General features: G+C 33.3%; 2 protein-coding genes across 2 annotated transcripts; one reads left to right on the top strand and one right to left on the bottom strand.

Annotated features, from left to right (window-relative positions):
- Positions 1–4,550: 4,550 nt before the first annotated feature.
- LOC120634997 lies at positions 4,551–14,331 on the top strand. The gene is made up of 4 exons (XM_039905906.1): positions 4,551–4,674; positions 6,276–6,440; positions 9,698–9,818; positions 13,488–14,331. The coding sequence occupies exons 1-4, from the start codon at positions 4,620–4,622 to the stop codon at positions 13,612–13,614; spliced, it is 468 nt and encodes a 155-aa protein (XP_039761840.1). The 5' UTR covers positions 4,551–4,619; the 3' UTR covers positions 13,615–14,331.
- Positions 14,332–14,810: 479 nt separating this feature from the next.
- On the bottom strand, positions 14,811–15,735 carry LOC120629949 (protein hob1-like). The gene is made up of 2 exons (XM_039899046.1): positions 15,685–15,735; positions 14,811–15,430 (listed from the first exon to the last, which is right to left on the bottom strand). Exons 1-2 carry the CDS (start codon positions 15,722–15,724, stop codon positions 14,889–14,891), a joined length of 582 nt encoding a protein of 193 aa, XP_039754980.1. The 5' UTR covers positions 15,725–15,735; the 3' UTR covers positions 14,811–14,888.
- Positions 15,736–17,697: the final 1,962 nt, after the last annotated feature.

Here is a 17,697-nt window from a genome sequence, read left to right as displayed (position 1 = left end):
TGTATGTGTGACTTCATGACATTTTTATTTTACCACCCAATATATAATTATTAACTATATAAAGTGTAACTTGTGGTGTAATAAGTATTTATAGTTGTAATCTTTAGGTATTTAATAACTAAATGTGAACAGTCTTGAAGATGTCTTCTTATTATAGAATATGCAATCAAATATTCATAAAAGTTAAATGGATGTGAATATTACTCAAAATTCAGAACTCTTTTGTTTCATTTATAATTTAGTATTCTTTTATAAATGCCAATTTAGATTGTCAAGATTGTTTATGTTTTGTTAATTACCTGAACGGACAGAGTATATGTATCTTACATTCGTTTAGATTACGAAACGCACTATTTGTCTATGTATAGTGGATACAGGGTTGTAAAATATCTCTTTAACATGTAAAAAAAAAAAACTTAAAGTATAGGTTAAAATGTTGTTTATATTAATGTATTGATAAGAATTTAACAGTTCTGTGTAATGTACACTCAACAAAAACTAAAATATTCCATTCAATTATAGTTATTTGCATTTCAAACGCTGGGGGTTTTGTATCGTGAATTCCAATGCATTGTTTTTTTTGAAATTGTTTATATTTTATTTTTATAGTGTTTATATACTTCGATAACTTGACCATATCTATTTTTGTATGACAATAGACATTTGCTATTGCACATTTCAATGATATCTAGGTGCTTTATTCCATCTCTTATATTTACAATTATACTGTACTATATTTTATAGCTACATTTAAGTGTATGACCTACCAAATTCAGTGATTTTCTGTATGAAATAGTTAAAATGAACTGTGAGAATGATCCAGGTTGTTGTTAAACTTGTAACTGAGTTAGACTTTAATATAATTATTCTTCCTAAAATGAAATTGTGCTCATAAATTATTGTATTATTTTCAAGAGGATTGTCAATTTTAAAGGCTTGATGTTATTATTTTTATTTCTGAATAAATTTTTTAAGATAAAGTTGTTTATTATTTTGTAATTCCAACATCAAGCCATTTTGGTCACAGAACCTGTGAAAGGGCCAAATGTGGCCTGTGACCAAAATGGCCTGATCGTTTTTGACTTAGTATTTTAGTATATATCAAATATATTATATGCTATCAACTTAAAATTTGGACTATGAAGTTATTAATAATGCTTGTATGTATAACTTTGAAACAAAAATGAAAATATTTCTCTTTCCATTGCAATAGAGACGAAAATTGAAGCGAAAATCGACGTTTAAAATTCCTTGATCACTAACTGCCCTGTAACATAGGTTTTGTAAAAAAATAATAGAGATGTATCGTTAATCCGGTATCGGATCTATTTAATACCCGGTCAGGTGCGATATTTCAATAATATCCGGTATTAAAAAAACAATCAGAAATCATCTACTTCTTCTATTCATACAATTGCCACCGAATACTCGAAACTCGTACAACAGATATGAATTTTTATTGTTTTTTTCACTTTGATCAAATTCCTAAGTAAACAGAAAATTGGAAGCAGTTATTTTGACCCCAATATGGAACTGTATTTTGAACCACCGACTTCCATGGAAGTTGGTTATGGGAATTTATTCCGTAATTAAACATCTTGTTTGCAATACTGCAATTAATAAGACAATTCATTTTATAGGTGTTATTTGTCAAATACTTAATTCATACCTCAATATTATATTGTATTGTGACTTATATGTATTAAAATTTATGGGGTATTGTTATGGCTTAGTAGATTCTTATTATTCGTTTTTTCATGTAAATTAATCATTGGTAGATGTTAGAACAGGAGTGCTTAGAAATAATAGGATTCTTTGATGTGTTTTTCATGAGCAAGGCAATATGACACAACAGTGTATTTCAGTTTTTCCTTATATGTACTAGTTACTGGTGTCACTAATGGCCACTTAGAAATAATATATTGGTACCTACCTAAGTACATACTTCATGAACATGATTTTTATTGACTAGCAGATGCCTGCGACTTAATCTGTTTTGGATTTCTGATTTCTTGTGATTGAGGAGTGTTTTTGTCACTGTCACATGCAGCGCACGTAAAGATAGCTCTCAAATGGTAGATTTTTTTTCGACTTAGGTATAAATTATAGCCTAGTTATGTTTTGTACCGATGTAAAAACTATTCAAAATACATAATTCAACATTCAAAATTTTAAATTCATTTATTTCAAGTAGGCCTGCGCCTGATATAAGCACTTTCGAAACGTCAAGTCTGCTGTGACACAAAAAAACCACATACACACAAAAAAACCACGTACAGTAAAACCAATAAAATGGTAGTGACTACCATTTTATTGGTTTTACTGTAAAGAGTAACAAATATCCATTCATCCATCTATCGATTTATATCAACTCTTTGTTGGTTTTGTGCCACAAATTTCACGCAGAATGTTTCTTACATAAGCCGAATGTTAGGGCTAGAGATATATCGGTGAACATTTTTAGATACTCCTACTTAGGTACTCTATATAATATATAAATTTAAAAATTAAAAACCACAGACTTTCAATGTAGTGTACATTATTCTAATAGTCGAACCCTTTGATTTGATAGCCTCAATATGGCTATCAAATCAAAGGGCTCGACTGTTAGAATTCCAAAAAAAAGATTTACTAATTCGCCATTATGGTCGCGGTCTTGTCGGATTTGAAAATTATCACTGTTCCACCCGTGAAGACCATACCATACCGTGATACATATTTTACATTTGATACTCATATTGAGAGAGTTGTGAAAAATCTTGTTGTTTGCCATTCTGTGGCGACGGCCATATTGCATCGATTTTCATCAAACATAATTAAGAACACTGACAACGATTAATTTGCCTTTCACACAAAAAGAAAACATAATCAAATCGGTTCATCCGTTCATAAGCCACTACGCCACAGCAGACACACAAACTCGGACACCTCAAAGTTATAAAACCCTTCGCTTTTGCGACGGGGGTTGAAAAATGAAGTGAATGTTACCGCAATCGACAAGATTAAGGAATAAGAAATTGGACACTAAAAGTAAAAATTTTGTTAGCTTAGGTTTTTAGGTCTGATTTATTGCCCTTATTGTATTTATGCAGAGCTATTAATTAAATAAAGAAGTGCCAAGATAGAAGCACGCTAACCTGTACCTAAGGGAATTACCAGTTTATTTCCCAGACAAGATATGTGTAGTGAAGTACTTAATTATTTAATAGTTTCATAGGCATAGTTAGGGATATTTATGATCTATCAAATGACTGCACTGAAGCGGAGCGTGGTATGATCCCATCTAATTATCGTTTCTGTATAATATAGTCCGTTACCCAACAAACTGTTGGATTAATGCAACAGTAGTCAGTTCAATGATTCACCTAATAGATATGTCTTTGAAATTGACTTCCAACTTTGTGATTTGGTAAATATCAGTAGGTACGTATCCATTATAGGCGTATATTATCGGCCAAATTTTATTTCTTGGCGTTTTGGTACTTAAAATAAGTATTTAGTTATATTTTTTGATCCTAGAGACTTGAAATTTCTATACTCAGAAAAACTAAATTCCTAAGAATCCTTGGTACGATTCACCACCAGGACTTTTGCTTTGAATGAGGAGGGTTCTAGACTACAGAGGGCTGTAGTCTAGAACCCTCCTCATTTTTATTCAACCCAGTCATCTTAGTTCGAGTGCGACACATTTTTTAATTAAATTATATATTCAAAAATAAATTAAGTAGAACGTTTTGTATTTAAATGTATATTACAATAATACCTAGGTATATATTTAATTACTCCTACTTAGAAATGATACAAACGGTAGGAAGTCAACCGTGACTGTTGTGGAAAACTTAAATTGAGGTGTTTAAAGCAAGAATCACAAGAAGGCTGCGGTATAGGTTTACAATTTGAACACTAGATACACGGTTTGGTAAAAAAGTCAACCGCATTATTTGAATCATTATCGCCTTCGGCATTTTCCGATAAGAAAAAACTAATATCGTCTACAGCAGCAGGGCTAGAACAGGCAAGAGATAAAAATTATATTCCCCGATTATATTCCCTGACAAGAGATATAATTAACGTGACCACCTGCTGAAGGGATAAAGCAGGGGGATAAATAGTTCATTAATAGCCTACCTACTTGAACAGTTATTGTTAAAGTCAAATAATTTTCCCGTCTCCTAAAAATAGAATATGTAGTGCCGTAGTGGAGTAGTTTCGACAATTATAAAATGGGTGGGATTTAAACCTAGGACCTTGCGTTTTCATTCCGCACAAACCATTACGGCTTCCGTTCCGTTGAACCGTTAGTCTAATTCAAATGAGAACTTCGATCTTAAAGTAGAAATACCAAAGCAATCAATACTTAATAATATTAAAGCAAGATTGAAGTGTCGGGAATTAATTGGTAAATATCTAGTTTTCATATTAAACGCTCTTTTTTTCTTAATATTTAGATGTTAACTTTTTTTGTTAACTCGAACCGTTATTAATACGGATGTTCACGAAACGCGCACTGCAGCATATGCGATGCCTTCAAAGCCTCCGAACATATGAAGTATATAAACACTTGTATATGACCGTAGAAGCCAGTTCAGAGCCAGCATCTGCGGAGGTACAACGTCAACATGAAGCGCATTACTTTGATCGTGTTTGCGGCCGTCGTGGCCATGGCTTTAGCAGGTTAGTGCCCCCCCAGTTTTTGTCAACATCCAAGCTGACTCGACAGTTGTGTTTCCTTTTTTACAATTCGTGTGGGTAATATCCGATTGGTTTTAGCTAAGGCTATTGAAAACAGTTTCCTGTGTCCTTTTCATTAAGTTTTTTGTTCTATACTCACTAAAGTTTTTGTATCTGCGTTATCTACATTGTCACGCTTTGGTGCTAGTGCTATAAAATATACTCTAATAAGCCTTATTTAACATTTTGCAGGTTAAATTCAGTTTTCTATTAAAGTCAATCTAAAGTTTTCACATACAACCTGAGAGCCTCCAAAGATACACAAACCATCTCTTCAGGAATATAGGATACCTTAGTTTTCGTCAAATGGAAAGGAACATGTTTTAAATTGTAATGTTTAAAAATTTAAATCTTAAGAATAAGTTAAAATGAGCTTCAATAGCTCTTAAGAATAGATTCATCAATTAAATCATTGCAAGCGAGGTCATACTTCAAAGCTCACGAACTATCCGTTTCTAAAAGACGATGATCTCAACGATTCTCAGAGTTACTTCTACCTACAACTTTAAGATGTGCAATTTAGTAATTAGGTAAAAATTATTTACACAAATGGATTTATACTTTATTATTATTCAGTTCCAATCAGAGTCTTTTTATGTTAAATGGGTCTTAAGCAAGAAAGACGAAAACAGTCGAACAGTTCGAACGAAAGGTCTTGCGACAAGTGTTTGGTGCTATGCAGGATAATGGTTTTTGGCGCATTCGGTATTATCACGAACTATGCGAACTTTTTAAAGAACCATATGTCGTCAAGACTATTAAACTGTTGAGAATGTAATCGGCAGGGCATGTGCAACGCATGGAAGGCACGAGAGCCCCAAAGAGGGTGATGGAGGGCGCTTTTTAGGGGCGTAGAGGCCGAGGACGACCAGTGGAGTGATGGAGTTGATATGAGGGTTCTGGGAGTTCGGAGCTGGAAAGAAGCAGCTTCTGATCGCCTCAAATGAAGAAATATGCTTGACCACACCAAGGCCCACCCAGGGCTGTAGAGCTTTGATGATGGAACCCTTCAGAGGACTTTATGTAAATGCCCTATTTACGGCTTATGGTTTGTTGAATAACAAACACTAAGTACCTCAAGGGCATACTAGGGTAATAGGAGTCACCAAAACAAGAAACCAAATAAAAGCTTAATTTAAAATAAAAAATCTATTGCAACTGTTAATATACAAAATGTACTTTATAAGCTATCATTATCTATTTTAACAAACTTGATAATTAACTTTTTAAATTATAGTGGTTTAAAAAAACAGATCTGAATCCCACAGGGAATCCCCCCCCGTGGGATTCAGATGTGTTCTGGAGCCACAAAGGTAAAAAAAAAATTCGTTCGTCCCTAACATAAATTTCGCCCCAATAATATTTACAGCTATCAAAAATGTAAGTCCTAGATTTTTATAATAAAATAATATCATTCCTCTAATCTTATTTAGATATCTAAACTAGACTACTTTCTTTATTCGAATAGGCCTATGTCTATTCACACACGTGTTATCTAGTTGAACACAGTAGTCTTGACTCTATGGCTCTGTTCTACATTTCAGAAGGCCAGTACTACGTGCCCCGCGCGTACTACATTATCGACGCGGAGGGCCACGCGTCCCCCCCTGTTCCTCTCCGCAGGCTGCGACGCTCCCTGAACCCCTACCCGTTGCCTTATGCCAGCGGGGCCACTGCAAATGCAAACGCTAACGCCGAAGCCCAGGGCTGTAAGTAACTTTGAACATATTCGCTCCAATGTGACTTTGAATCATGTGAATGGATTTGTAAACAGGATTCTATTTTTACCAACAACAAATGAACGGGATATCCTTATTGCCAGTTTACTTTTAGGCGTAGGTGCATTTTCTTATAGGGTAAAGAGATTTAGAGCTTGGATCGTCCACACTGCTACATTAAGAGTTAGCGAATTTTACCAATTACTGTCCTACATAAGTGATAGTGGCTATTCATCCCCAACGAGTCATAAAAATCGATAAAGCCCATCTAATAGTATTGGAGACAAGTGGTCTAAGCTCTAAATCTCTGGGAAAAAAGCATTTGCCAAGTGAAATGCTAATAAGCTGAGGTTGTATGAATGAATCCATCAAAAGTTTAAGTAATGAAACTTTTTAACAGGGACGTTTTGACAAGTCTGTAAATAGCTTCTTGCTAAAAAAGACCTTTAAGTTTTAGTTTAAGTTTTTTTTTGCAATTTTAGAATGCACTCATCTTATGTTAAGGTCTATTCAGTATAGTGTACGATTCCGTATGGTGCTTTCACATATAAGAAATAGCCAGAAGATGTTTCAGATATGGGAATATATGGCACATTTTTTAAATGGGCGATAATCTATTCCGTTGTTTGATTTGCCATATAGATACTCTTAGTTTTTGTTTCTTAATACTATACCGTGTATTACAAATAGATTTTTTTTTTATTTTAAGTAGAAGTTTGAATTAAGAGAGTTTGAAGAGATTTAATAGGTACCCAGTATAGTAGAGATCAATATTTACTTATACGATATTATTTTTGATAATGTATTCATAATTATTGTTAAAGGTATTAAAAAAATACATAGTTAAGCAAATTTTTTAAGAAGCCTAACAAAAAGATCTCTTTGCTTACGTAGTATGACTATTTTCATAATTGTATTAATTGTGTGGCTTCTTATTTTCATGGTGCTACTTAATTGAGCAATTAAATATAATCTTTTTAACATTTACATAAGTTCTTAATAATTATATGTTTCCTTGAACATCTTAACAAACAGCCGTAGTTTTTTCTACAGCTTCGTTAATTATTATTGGTAAAACAGCTAACAGATCAACTTCCTAGTTTTTTTTTTGTATTTTTAGAGTCTGGCTTTAGTCCTATAACTAATTGTTAATTTGAATCTTTAATATGAAGTCTAAATAACTAGTTTTACCGTTCAAAATAAATAATGCGATTATAAAACTGCATTTACCCAACTAATAAAATCAATTCCAGAGTTCCAACCTATGTTATAAGCAATAATATTCGGGTCATATCAGATATGATAATTTACGGAAAGAAAAAAAAAACATATTTCTGTTAATAGGTGCATGCCTACCCAATGAAAATTCAGCTTGTTTTTTTGAATTGTAATGAACGTGAATCATTTATCACGTAGGTACCTTATTTTATTTGAATGAGATCACTTATTTATTATAAGTTACGTACGATAACAAGTGGAAAAGGGGGATTTTTTGAACAGGTAAAGGTTTCATCTACATGTAAAGAAATTCCGATTTCTTCTTCACTTAAATAACGAATAGCTTTACGTTAAGATCTTTTGTTATGTACGAGTATATAAAGATGATGTAGCTTTAACTATACACTTACTTACTTAAACGAATTGTATAAATTCATATTTTGCGAACTCAAAAAAAGGTTAATCGGCTAATATATAAAATATTGTGTTTTAGATGAGTTTTACGTCTATAAATAAGCATTACTACAGGGTACTGAAATCGTGTCTGACGTGAAACATCTTATGGCGGCGGGTCAGATTGATAGTTAGCGTGTTACGCACACTGTGATTCCCTTTCATAGGATTTTTAGATATACATCTTTAATATTTAATTTATATATTCAAATTCTTATTTATATATTCGTTTTTATTACAATTTTCTTTAAATGACGGGCGCTGCATAAAGTTTTTAATTTTATTTAATTTACTAAGGAAGCTTTATTCTCATCAGCGTATCGTTTTAAAAACATTCAGACCGTAGCCAGTTAAATATCATATCCAACAACTTTTTCCACCGAACACGACGTGCTAACGACTTTAAGTTTAAATATAGAATGCAGTATGTAAGTAGTTGCAATTCATCGAAACGCAACAGCGATTTGTATGCGCGCTAGTTGTCGCCTGTACAGCATATAATGAACATTCCATTGTAACAGTAGAATTGAACGTGTAAAGCAAGTTCAATCGCCGCCGGCACTTGTCTCCGTTCATCTAACGGTCCATACTCTACCGGTCAGTGGTTATTAGGTTTATTGGTAGCGCAAAAAATGATCAGCTCTATCGGAAACGAGAGCACTTATTTTCTAATAGAATGCAGCTTTAAATAGAGCCACGGTACACAAAGCGGTTGATTCTAACGGTTACAAAAGTGAATGTGGCACAGTATACCTACATTATACTCCATCTATTACGATTGTGTACGCTAAATGCTCTTATTAAATGTTGTAGTTATGATTTAAATGTAGTTCATATAATAGCTGGAGCTTTCGCGGTACAATAGGCGATACTCTTGTTGGCGATGTTTGCACGCAAGGTGCATTGGTGACGAATAATGTTTTGTAACACTGATTTCACCAAAGAATTCGATAAAAAATATTACAACTCGAAAATGATGCAAGTCGCGGACCTCCTTTATATAAAAAAATCATATTTGATTCTATATATATTTCCCCTTTCTAATGTCTGTTATTTTCAACGATTTGTGATTTCTGTTTTGACCCAGAAAACATAACTTCTGATCATAGCTTTAGATTTAAACTCTTTAAAGAAAGAACTTTTCTTTGTAGAAAAGTAGTACAAATACTTAGTAGTAGTTTAATATCCCTTTTTCCAAAGTAAGGCAGACAACTTAATTAAACTCTTATAAAGAATATATTATATATTCTGTTGTCCGCGGTCGTCGGCCTCGTTTATTATTGTTTTTAAGAATATCGTGGGAACCGTTAAGTTTCCTGGGATAAAAAGTAGCCCATGTTGCTCTCTGTCCTTTTAATTTACTCTATGCCAAAAATCAACACGAATAGTATCTTATTTAGGACGTAAAGAAAGGACAAATAAATAAACAACAATTTTGCATATATAATATTATTAGGATTTGTAGATCTTTGTTGTAAAAAGGTATTGAGGATACCTTTTTACAATTGATTACTTTATCTTTATCTCTTTAAACGTATGTTGACACGTTTCCTAATTATAAACTTGTATAATTTCAGGGGGAGGTAATGCGAACGCCAACGCCAACGCTCACGCAGTGGCTGGATCTCGCGGAGGAGGCGCTGGTGGCTGGGAGCTTCCGGCCTGGAATTACGGCTCCTCAAATCCTAATACCCTCAGGTAAGATCAGCAACGTCTATTAAAACCAAACTTATAGAGTCACGGAGAAGTTGTGCTTAGTCGGCTTTACACAAATCTCATAAGTGAAACAAAGTTTCGTTCTGTATACTCTATATTTTTTAAGTTGTCTCACTAAGTAGAACACTTTTAATTAATTTTGTGTTAAGTAAAAGAACTTCAGTGAATGTATATTTTTAATCTTATTACTTCAGTGTTTTATATATTGAAAAAACTACTTTAAAGTTTAAAGTTATTAAGACGTTGATTATATGTTTAGTTATTAGACTTTTATTTACCAGAAATGAAAACCCCGCCACAAACTAAACCTTTTGATAAAGATATTATTTTGAATGTAATACTTACCGAAGTATTGCTGAAGATTTAAAAAAAAAATACTGCTTAGTGAAAGTCAAAGCTAAAAATACGCTATAGGGTACAGGATCAAACATTTAACTGTCACAAAAAATAAAAAAACACATTGAAAAATAATTGTATGGTCGGCAAATATGCATAACTCTAGACATTATGCTCACCGGTAAAGTGGAAGAAAAGAAACCTTTAGGACGCCCGATGCGCTGGCCGGATCAAATCCGCACTGCTCTCGATACCAATTTACATGTTGCTATAAAAGGTTGTATGTGGAAGGGGTCACGACCAACAACAATAAAACAATGAACAAGCAATAAACACACACACGGCGTAGAGAGGGAGATATTATGTGTGACAATCACATTATTCATTGATCAACAACTCACTGTATATATTTTGTGTGTTTATAGGCACTAACTGAAACCTTAAGAATAAACTAATTCCATGGTGTCGGCTCATCCATCAAGACGCGCATTTTCCACCAGTTGCAAGCCAGCGCCGGCCGCGCATCGCCGTGCAACTGCCGGAAGATCAGCTATTTATTGTAATTAACATTCTATACTAATAAAGTGTTTTATTTGTTATATAATATTTTATCGTTTCATTTTTCCCTATCTTTATAAAATCCATCACTATGTGTATTTTTTTTTGGTTTCAAATATTGCAGAATTCATGATATTGAATAACTTTTGTTTCATAACTCATCCCTGAGATCCATACTTTTAGAGAACGGTAGTGTTTTCATTAATAAATACGCAGTGACAACCTCTATATAGTTTATCTTGAATGTGAACACAGCTGTTTTTACATTTAAGGTCTGGGGCACGGATAACAATACGTATGTATCCGTGACCCGGGATGTAGCAACAGGAAGAAGATAAAGGATTTTTTTTAGATAATTTACTATAAACAATAATAGACAGGATCATATAAATACTTTAAATGGAATGTTTAGTCAAATTCAATCTACCGAGTCCAAACTTGATGGAGTTTTTTCTTCCAAAGTTTCAAAGTAAAGTGTGATACAACTTTTTTTATAAATACCTATATATTTAATATACGCTTTAATGAAATTATATAAGTATATTAAAAGTAAACTATATATGTATAAGCATAATTACTTTTATTGATGTAAGTATTACCATTAGTTACTTCTCTTTAATTGTAAAAAAATCGTACCCCCTTGTAGTAAAATGACCCAAATCAGAACCCATTTAATAGAATTTGGAATCCTTCCAAGTTTGAAGAATATCAAACGTAATAAAATCTGATGGTAAAATTTTCTTTTAAAATTAATAAACCAGAGTTGTAATTCTAGCATATGATACGAGCTTCGTGCTCGTTGAAGTCTTTTATGTAGGTCAATTAAAAACTCAGGTACGTATAAGATTTTATTATGCTTGCAAAATAAGAAACAAGGTTGGAATTTTTGGGTATAATGGCTGAGATATAACTAAAAACTTTAACGTGTTGTAAAAAGTAGGCATACTTTTTTTTATTATAGAATAATAATTGATACGTGTTGAGTGCAGAGTCTTTCATGAAGGTAACATAAAATACTCGGGTAAGATTAATTTACTTTTGATCAGTAATAAACAAAGTAATTATAGCATTATAGCTGCGATACTATATCAAGCTTTTATAAATAAACAAATATCGAGTAGAATTTATTAATCAGGCAACACAGTTTTTATACACGTATTAATCATCTACCTATATAATGTTGTATGTGTGTTTTGTACAGATATATATGCAGTGCTTTGCAATTTAATTAATCTTGTCAACTCCTAGACTGCTTCATCATGTCCGTCAGTCAATTAATGTTGTTAATTAAGGAAATGATTTTACAAATAATTTTATTCGACAAATTCCCGTCCTTGGCGCAGTGGTAAGGGGTGTGGTGTTAAGTGGAAGGTCCTGAGTTTGATCCTTGGCAGGGGAATTTATTCTTTCGAAGTTTTCCTAGTCTTGGTGGGAGGCTTTATCCAGGCTAGTTATCTTACTAACGACAAAGACGTGCCGCAAGGCTATTCAGCGTTCTACGAACGAAATAAGGGTAAGGGATACAACGGACAACGGGAAGTGGCGTCCACAGTTCTGCTACTACCATCTATTTCGATCACCAACCCGTGTGCCCAGCATGGTGATTATGGGCAAACCCTCTCATTGAGACAGCTATAGTGGCATTATTATAGGCTATTGATTTATTTAGACGGCTGATTGGCGCAGTGGGCAGCGACCCTGCTTTCTGAGTCCAAGGCCGTGGGTTCGATTCCCACAACTGGACAATATTTGTGTGATGAACATGAATGTTTTTCAGTGTCTGGGTGTTTATCTACATATTATAAGTATTTATGTATATTATTCAAAAAAAAATATTCATCAGTTATCTTATAACCCATAACACAAGCTACGGTTACTTTGGGACTAGATGTCGATGTGTTGATTGTGGTGATTTGATTAGTCAAACACAGAATGCTCTTTCTAGTACTATGCCGTTCTGTCTTCGGCCTTAATAGGAATCAGGAGTAATTCAAAGGCCCTAGTTTAGGTGTATTACCATGCAAAAGTGATAAAGGCTATACCTATTTTTAAATCCCCCGAGATCGTCATTGTGGTGTTTTTTCGGTATATAAATTTTTGCTTAAATGCGAAAACTCACAACCGTTGCGCAACAACTGAACAACGGTTGTGAGTTTTAGCATAAATAAATAGGTTAGGTGCCGAATAGTGTGGGTGGAATTAATGAATTACGAATGAATGCACTTTTATAATTTACCACCAAAAATAAAATATATAACAGAAACGAGAATACATAGAACAAGTTGTGAGCGGCTACTTTTTATGCTATCATCATCAAAACATCACATTAAAACATCACAGTTAATATGGGTATATATCAAGGGATAAATTCTGTTATTTCGTCTTGATAATAAATGGTCTAAACGGCTTTAAATTGCCTACTAAATTATATTTTTTAATCCCGAATAACCTATTAATAAATATCAAACCAAGTTCAGTTTAGCAGTTTTCAAAATAAAAATAAAAATATAATAATAGCAAAAATCAAAGTCACGTTTTTAACATTGGATACAGTACTGCGAATAGTATGTACAGGGGAAGGGATGTATGTGCAATGAAATGTTTAATTGACGAAATAATACTGACTAGTTTTATTCTGAATATAAAAAAAAAACATTTAAGTACTTTAAAAGGGTTGAATACTACTAATAGATACTACCGATAAACTACGGATATGGTATACCTAATTAATATGTAATCGGTACACTTTATTTTCAGCGCTGGAGAAACACGACGCCAGTTTGGACCAGTCTCAAGTGGACGGTCAGTTACTGCAAGCTCGTCGGTTGGCATTGACTCCTCCGGGAAGGGATACTATGATCAATACACTTCAGTCACAAACTGATTACCAGCTAATACAAAATCACCGAAAATTTTCAGCTAAAACATATTTATTTGAACAAAATATTTTAAATATAGATATTAGTTTAATGATTAGGTTTGTAACTCATATTAAAAAAAGAAGCGAATTATATTTGGAGCTGTTGTTTAAATGTATGGAGATAAAACAATACCTACAAACAATGCAAAGGGGCCTGTTCGAGAAAACGGTATTACTGCATAGATTATTGATTTAAGTACTTACATATTTTTAACACCTTAAATCATCCAATCAAGTTTATCTACAAATGTTAAATACTATTAATGTCAGCAAAGACTTTTTATTTATTAACTGTTTTTTAAGCTACAAATCATTATTATTAATCTCTTGATATTTATTTCCTACCGCACTATTTTTAATTAGCTCACAAAAAAGGTGGAGTTTCTCAATTCGGTTGTTTTCGAAAGGAGAATTTATTGGAAATTATATAAAGGAAATTATTTAAAAGAATATTTATTTGTTTGAGACGGTATACTTTCTATGTAGTCCCATTTTCAGTCCCAATTTCATCAGGTTCAGATCTGTTGACACCTAAAGCCATTTGAGTATTTTTTAAAGTAACTATTGAATTTGCTACCGAAAGACACAATTTGGCGAACCTATCGACTAAAAGGAGAGAAAAAAAATGTTTTGACTAAAAGCACCGACTTTTTTTATACAACTAAAAAGCAATAAATAAATATTTTCTAGAACATTTTTAAGTCGGTGCCAAGTTAAATGTAGAAAGTTACTACGTAAAGATCATATACTTCGTATTCCTTTTTATAGCAAGGAAAGTACCAAGTCATTTTCTAGTTTTTACTTGGCACCGACTTAAAAATGTTATAGAAAATATTTATTTCTTGCTTTTTATTTTAATCCTTAAATAATATTCCACTTAACTAATAATTTAGACTAGATGGATGCATAAGTATGTTAAAAATAAAAACATATTAAAGATGTTAATTCTTCTTTATTTTGTATAAAATTAAAAATACAGCTTAATAATAATACTACTGAGAGAGCCTACTTATTTAATTTTATAAGTACCCGTACTGAACTATTACAAATTAGTTTAAAATACACGCCGAAATCACATATTATTTAACAAAGACAAATCTTGAATTAAAACATAAAAAAGATTTAATTTTGTTAACAGCAGAAAGAAAAATAACCTACATTATTACTGTATTGTTTAAAACGCTTTTAACTTTTAACTAGCTAAGTGTTGCCTACTAATAAGTTACTACTAATAAGTTTTACTTGCGAGGTAGTTCCAATCTGTACTGAGGTTTGTTGTAGTTGTAACCGGGTGATGGCTCAGGTGTAGGTATGGGTGCAGGTGCGGGTGCGGGAACTGGAACAGGTTGTGGTGCCGGCTGAGGGACGATAGGTACAAAGGGTGGTGTCACAATAACAGCATCGTCCGTAAATCCAACATCACGAGCGGATGGCAAGAACTGCTGCTGGTACTGCCCTCGATAGAACTGCGGTTGAAACTGTTGTGGTTGGGCGTATTGCTGGGGATTATTCGGGATTCCGTACTGTTGGTGAATATTGGGAACTCCATACTGAGTTGGCAACTCCATCCGTCCGAACATATTTTCCAAAAATGGAAATTTATTGGTTATTTTTGACCACAGTCCGCCGTTGCCGCCAACTTGGTTGCTTCCGCCATTCCCCCAAAATAACTGCTGCGATGGTTCATAACCGAAGTTACGGTTTATTTCAACAGCATATGGGTCGTATGGGTCTATGTTGTAGGGAAGTTCACGCTGCACGTTGTAACTTACAACGCTACCTAAAATGCAAAAATATAAATAAGTATAAGTAGGTATTTTCACTCGCGATTGTATCAAATGTATCAACCCCAATATTAATTTGAGACTCTTTCCGAATAAAATGAATGAATTCCAAAAAATCAATAATTGACTTAATTAAATCATTGATTCACTGCAAGGATATCGTGTAGCGTTGTTTAAGTTTTACGACGATATTGATATTGAGTCACTAAATAAAAAGCACAATTGCAGATAAAAAAGACGCACTACCTACCTACGATGCTACATAATAAAAATATGACCGGTGCATTCATTTTCGCACGAATTACTGAACCTCAACTGTGTGTCATTGTTGCCTGTCTTGGTCTTTATACCGGCCGTGTTTACTCCTAAATGGGGACCTTGAAGAAAAATTCTCGTAACCCAATATTGAAAGTGTGAGGTAATGCATGGTAGCGGCTCACCCAGCGGCCAGCGGATGGCACCGCGTCGACAATAGGCGTGACATCTAGGTGACTCGTGTGTCGCGCGTAGTCTGCATTCACAGGCAGTGTCGAAAATAAACTTTTCGTGATCGACCGCATATGTCAGGTACATATTAAAAGAGATTCGATTACGCAAGTTACGTGAGGACTTCATTTTATGCAATTCTATACATCTAGCTCTTTAATTGTAAATTTTACCAAGACCAAAGACAATATTTTACAATACACCTCTTTAATTGGGATTTAAACATGCTTCCTAAAGACACGTTTAACTCATATGGAACTGTGTGGAATGTAAGTACCTTGTGGTGCTTTGAAGGGTGGATTAAGTCACAGCCACGGAACAAGTTCCGACGAAAGTTTCACTGCTCACATAAGCAACGCTTGCAGCATAGGTACATCTCTCGATTCCACTTTTCACATTCGAAGAAATCTTTCTTGCAACCAACAAGATGAAAAATGCCTATCAATTAGTCTCGTAATTAAACTGTAGGACCAACTTTTTCGCCCTTCCCTGTCGACGATCTCAATACTTGACACAAAAATAGGGGTATTATTAGGTGGATTCAAAATTTCGCAACCGTGTGTCTGTTTGTGTTTAATCAAAAACTAGTGGTTCTCAGTTTAATATAGTTCCGGACATGATTTTTGTTGTAAATATGAGAACAATAAACTAAATAAGCAATGTGTGTACAGGTACCTAGTTTTATAAATTTTAAAGGCATATAAAAATTTTCGGAACCGAGCGATTTTAGGAATTTTCGGATGGTACTTAGTTATTATGTAAATGCTCATAAATAGCACGCCTATAATTATTATAATCTATCATCTTAAATAGTTACAATAAAAAACATTTTAACCTTAATATATAAATTAGTAGATGTAGATAAAGAAACAAAAAGCTTTTTTTGTGGTTGGTTATAGCTTAATTACAAGCATTAAATCGAGTTGAGCAAAAAAAATTTTAAAGTGGTAAAAAGGTTCAGCCTGTATAAGATATCTATTCGTGAAAAATGCATTTAAACTCGTCCGTGCGTGTTTACCCAACATAATCGGCATTATTCATAAGATAACGAGTATTTGTCTTCGATAGTTGTCACGGTATTGTCGTTCGTAGCACAGAAGCATTTTGCGAAATATTGCTTCATAGCACTCACGACCTAAAGATACCTAGTTATTAATGAATAAGTGTTTTAACGCTAAATTAACGAGGCTATAGATAGGAACTTGCTTATCTTAGATAAGATTTCAGTGTTATCGGAAGAATTTTTAGATTACAGTTTCCAATCGCTAGATAGAGTGAGGGTGTGACTTCAAAGAAAGGTATTATTCCTACTTATTGCGAATAAAAAACACTTATTTTTTTTTAATGAATTGAATTTTATTGTTACTCAAATATTGATAAATATGTATTCCGCAATCAGCGCATTATGCTTTGGTTACTCTCTAAAATCTAACCAATACAATAGTTGTCACGGTAATATTGAGTAGGTACATAGAGTGGTTAGGATTTATCTTTCTGAAATTCATTGTTTTTTGATTTAAAGTAAATAATGATAAGAAAAAACACATGATAAATATCATATTAAGACCATTATTTGAGATGATCATCACCATGTCAAGAAATGGGCCACACCACCTCAAACTCTATTTTTTAACCTGTCTTATCAGTCATTTTATTACTTTTTAGGGAACGTAAATTAAAGAAAACAAGTGCGTTAAAATGAAAACTAATAAAACCAATAGGGATTTTTTTTAGGAATGTATGATTTTATTTACATACTTTACACTAAAAAGTATGA

This window comes from Pararge aegeria, chromosome 2 (assembly GCF_905163445.1).
Source record: "Pararge aegeria chromosome 2, ilParAegt1.1, whole genome shotgun sequence".
Lineage (NCBI taxonomy): Eukaryota > Metazoa > Arthropoda > Insecta > Lepidoptera > Nymphalidae > Pararge > Pararge aegeria.
The sequence above is the reverse complement of the archived record's forward strand: the minus strand, read 5'-3'. Positions and strand labels throughout refer to the sequence as shown.

What these genes read in the sequence shown, in the direction of transcription:
- LOC120634997 (XM_039905906.1), top strand. Translation starts at nt 4,620, where the DNA reads ATGAAGCGCATTACTTTGATCGTGTTTGCGGCCGTCGTGGCCATGGCT. An exon ending in TAACGCCGAAGCCCAGGGCT is followed by an intron (nt 6,441 to 9,697) that starts GTAAGTAACTTT and finishes GTATAATTTCAG; the next exon opens with GGGGAGGTAATGCGAACGCC. An exon ending in TCAAATCCTAATACCCTCAG is followed by an intron (nt 9,819 to 13,487) that starts GTAAGATCAGCA and finishes CTTTATTTTCAG; the next exon opens with CGCTGGAGAAACACGACGCC.
- LOC120629949 (XM_039899046.1), bottom strand. Translation starts at nt 15,724, where the DNA reads ATGAATGCACCGGTCATATTTTTATTATGTAGCATCGTAG. An exon ending in TTTATTATGTAGCATCGTAG is followed by an intron (nt 15,431 to 15,684) that starts GTAGGTAGTGCG and finishes TTTGCATTTTAG; the next exon opens with GTAGCGTTGTAAGTTACAAC.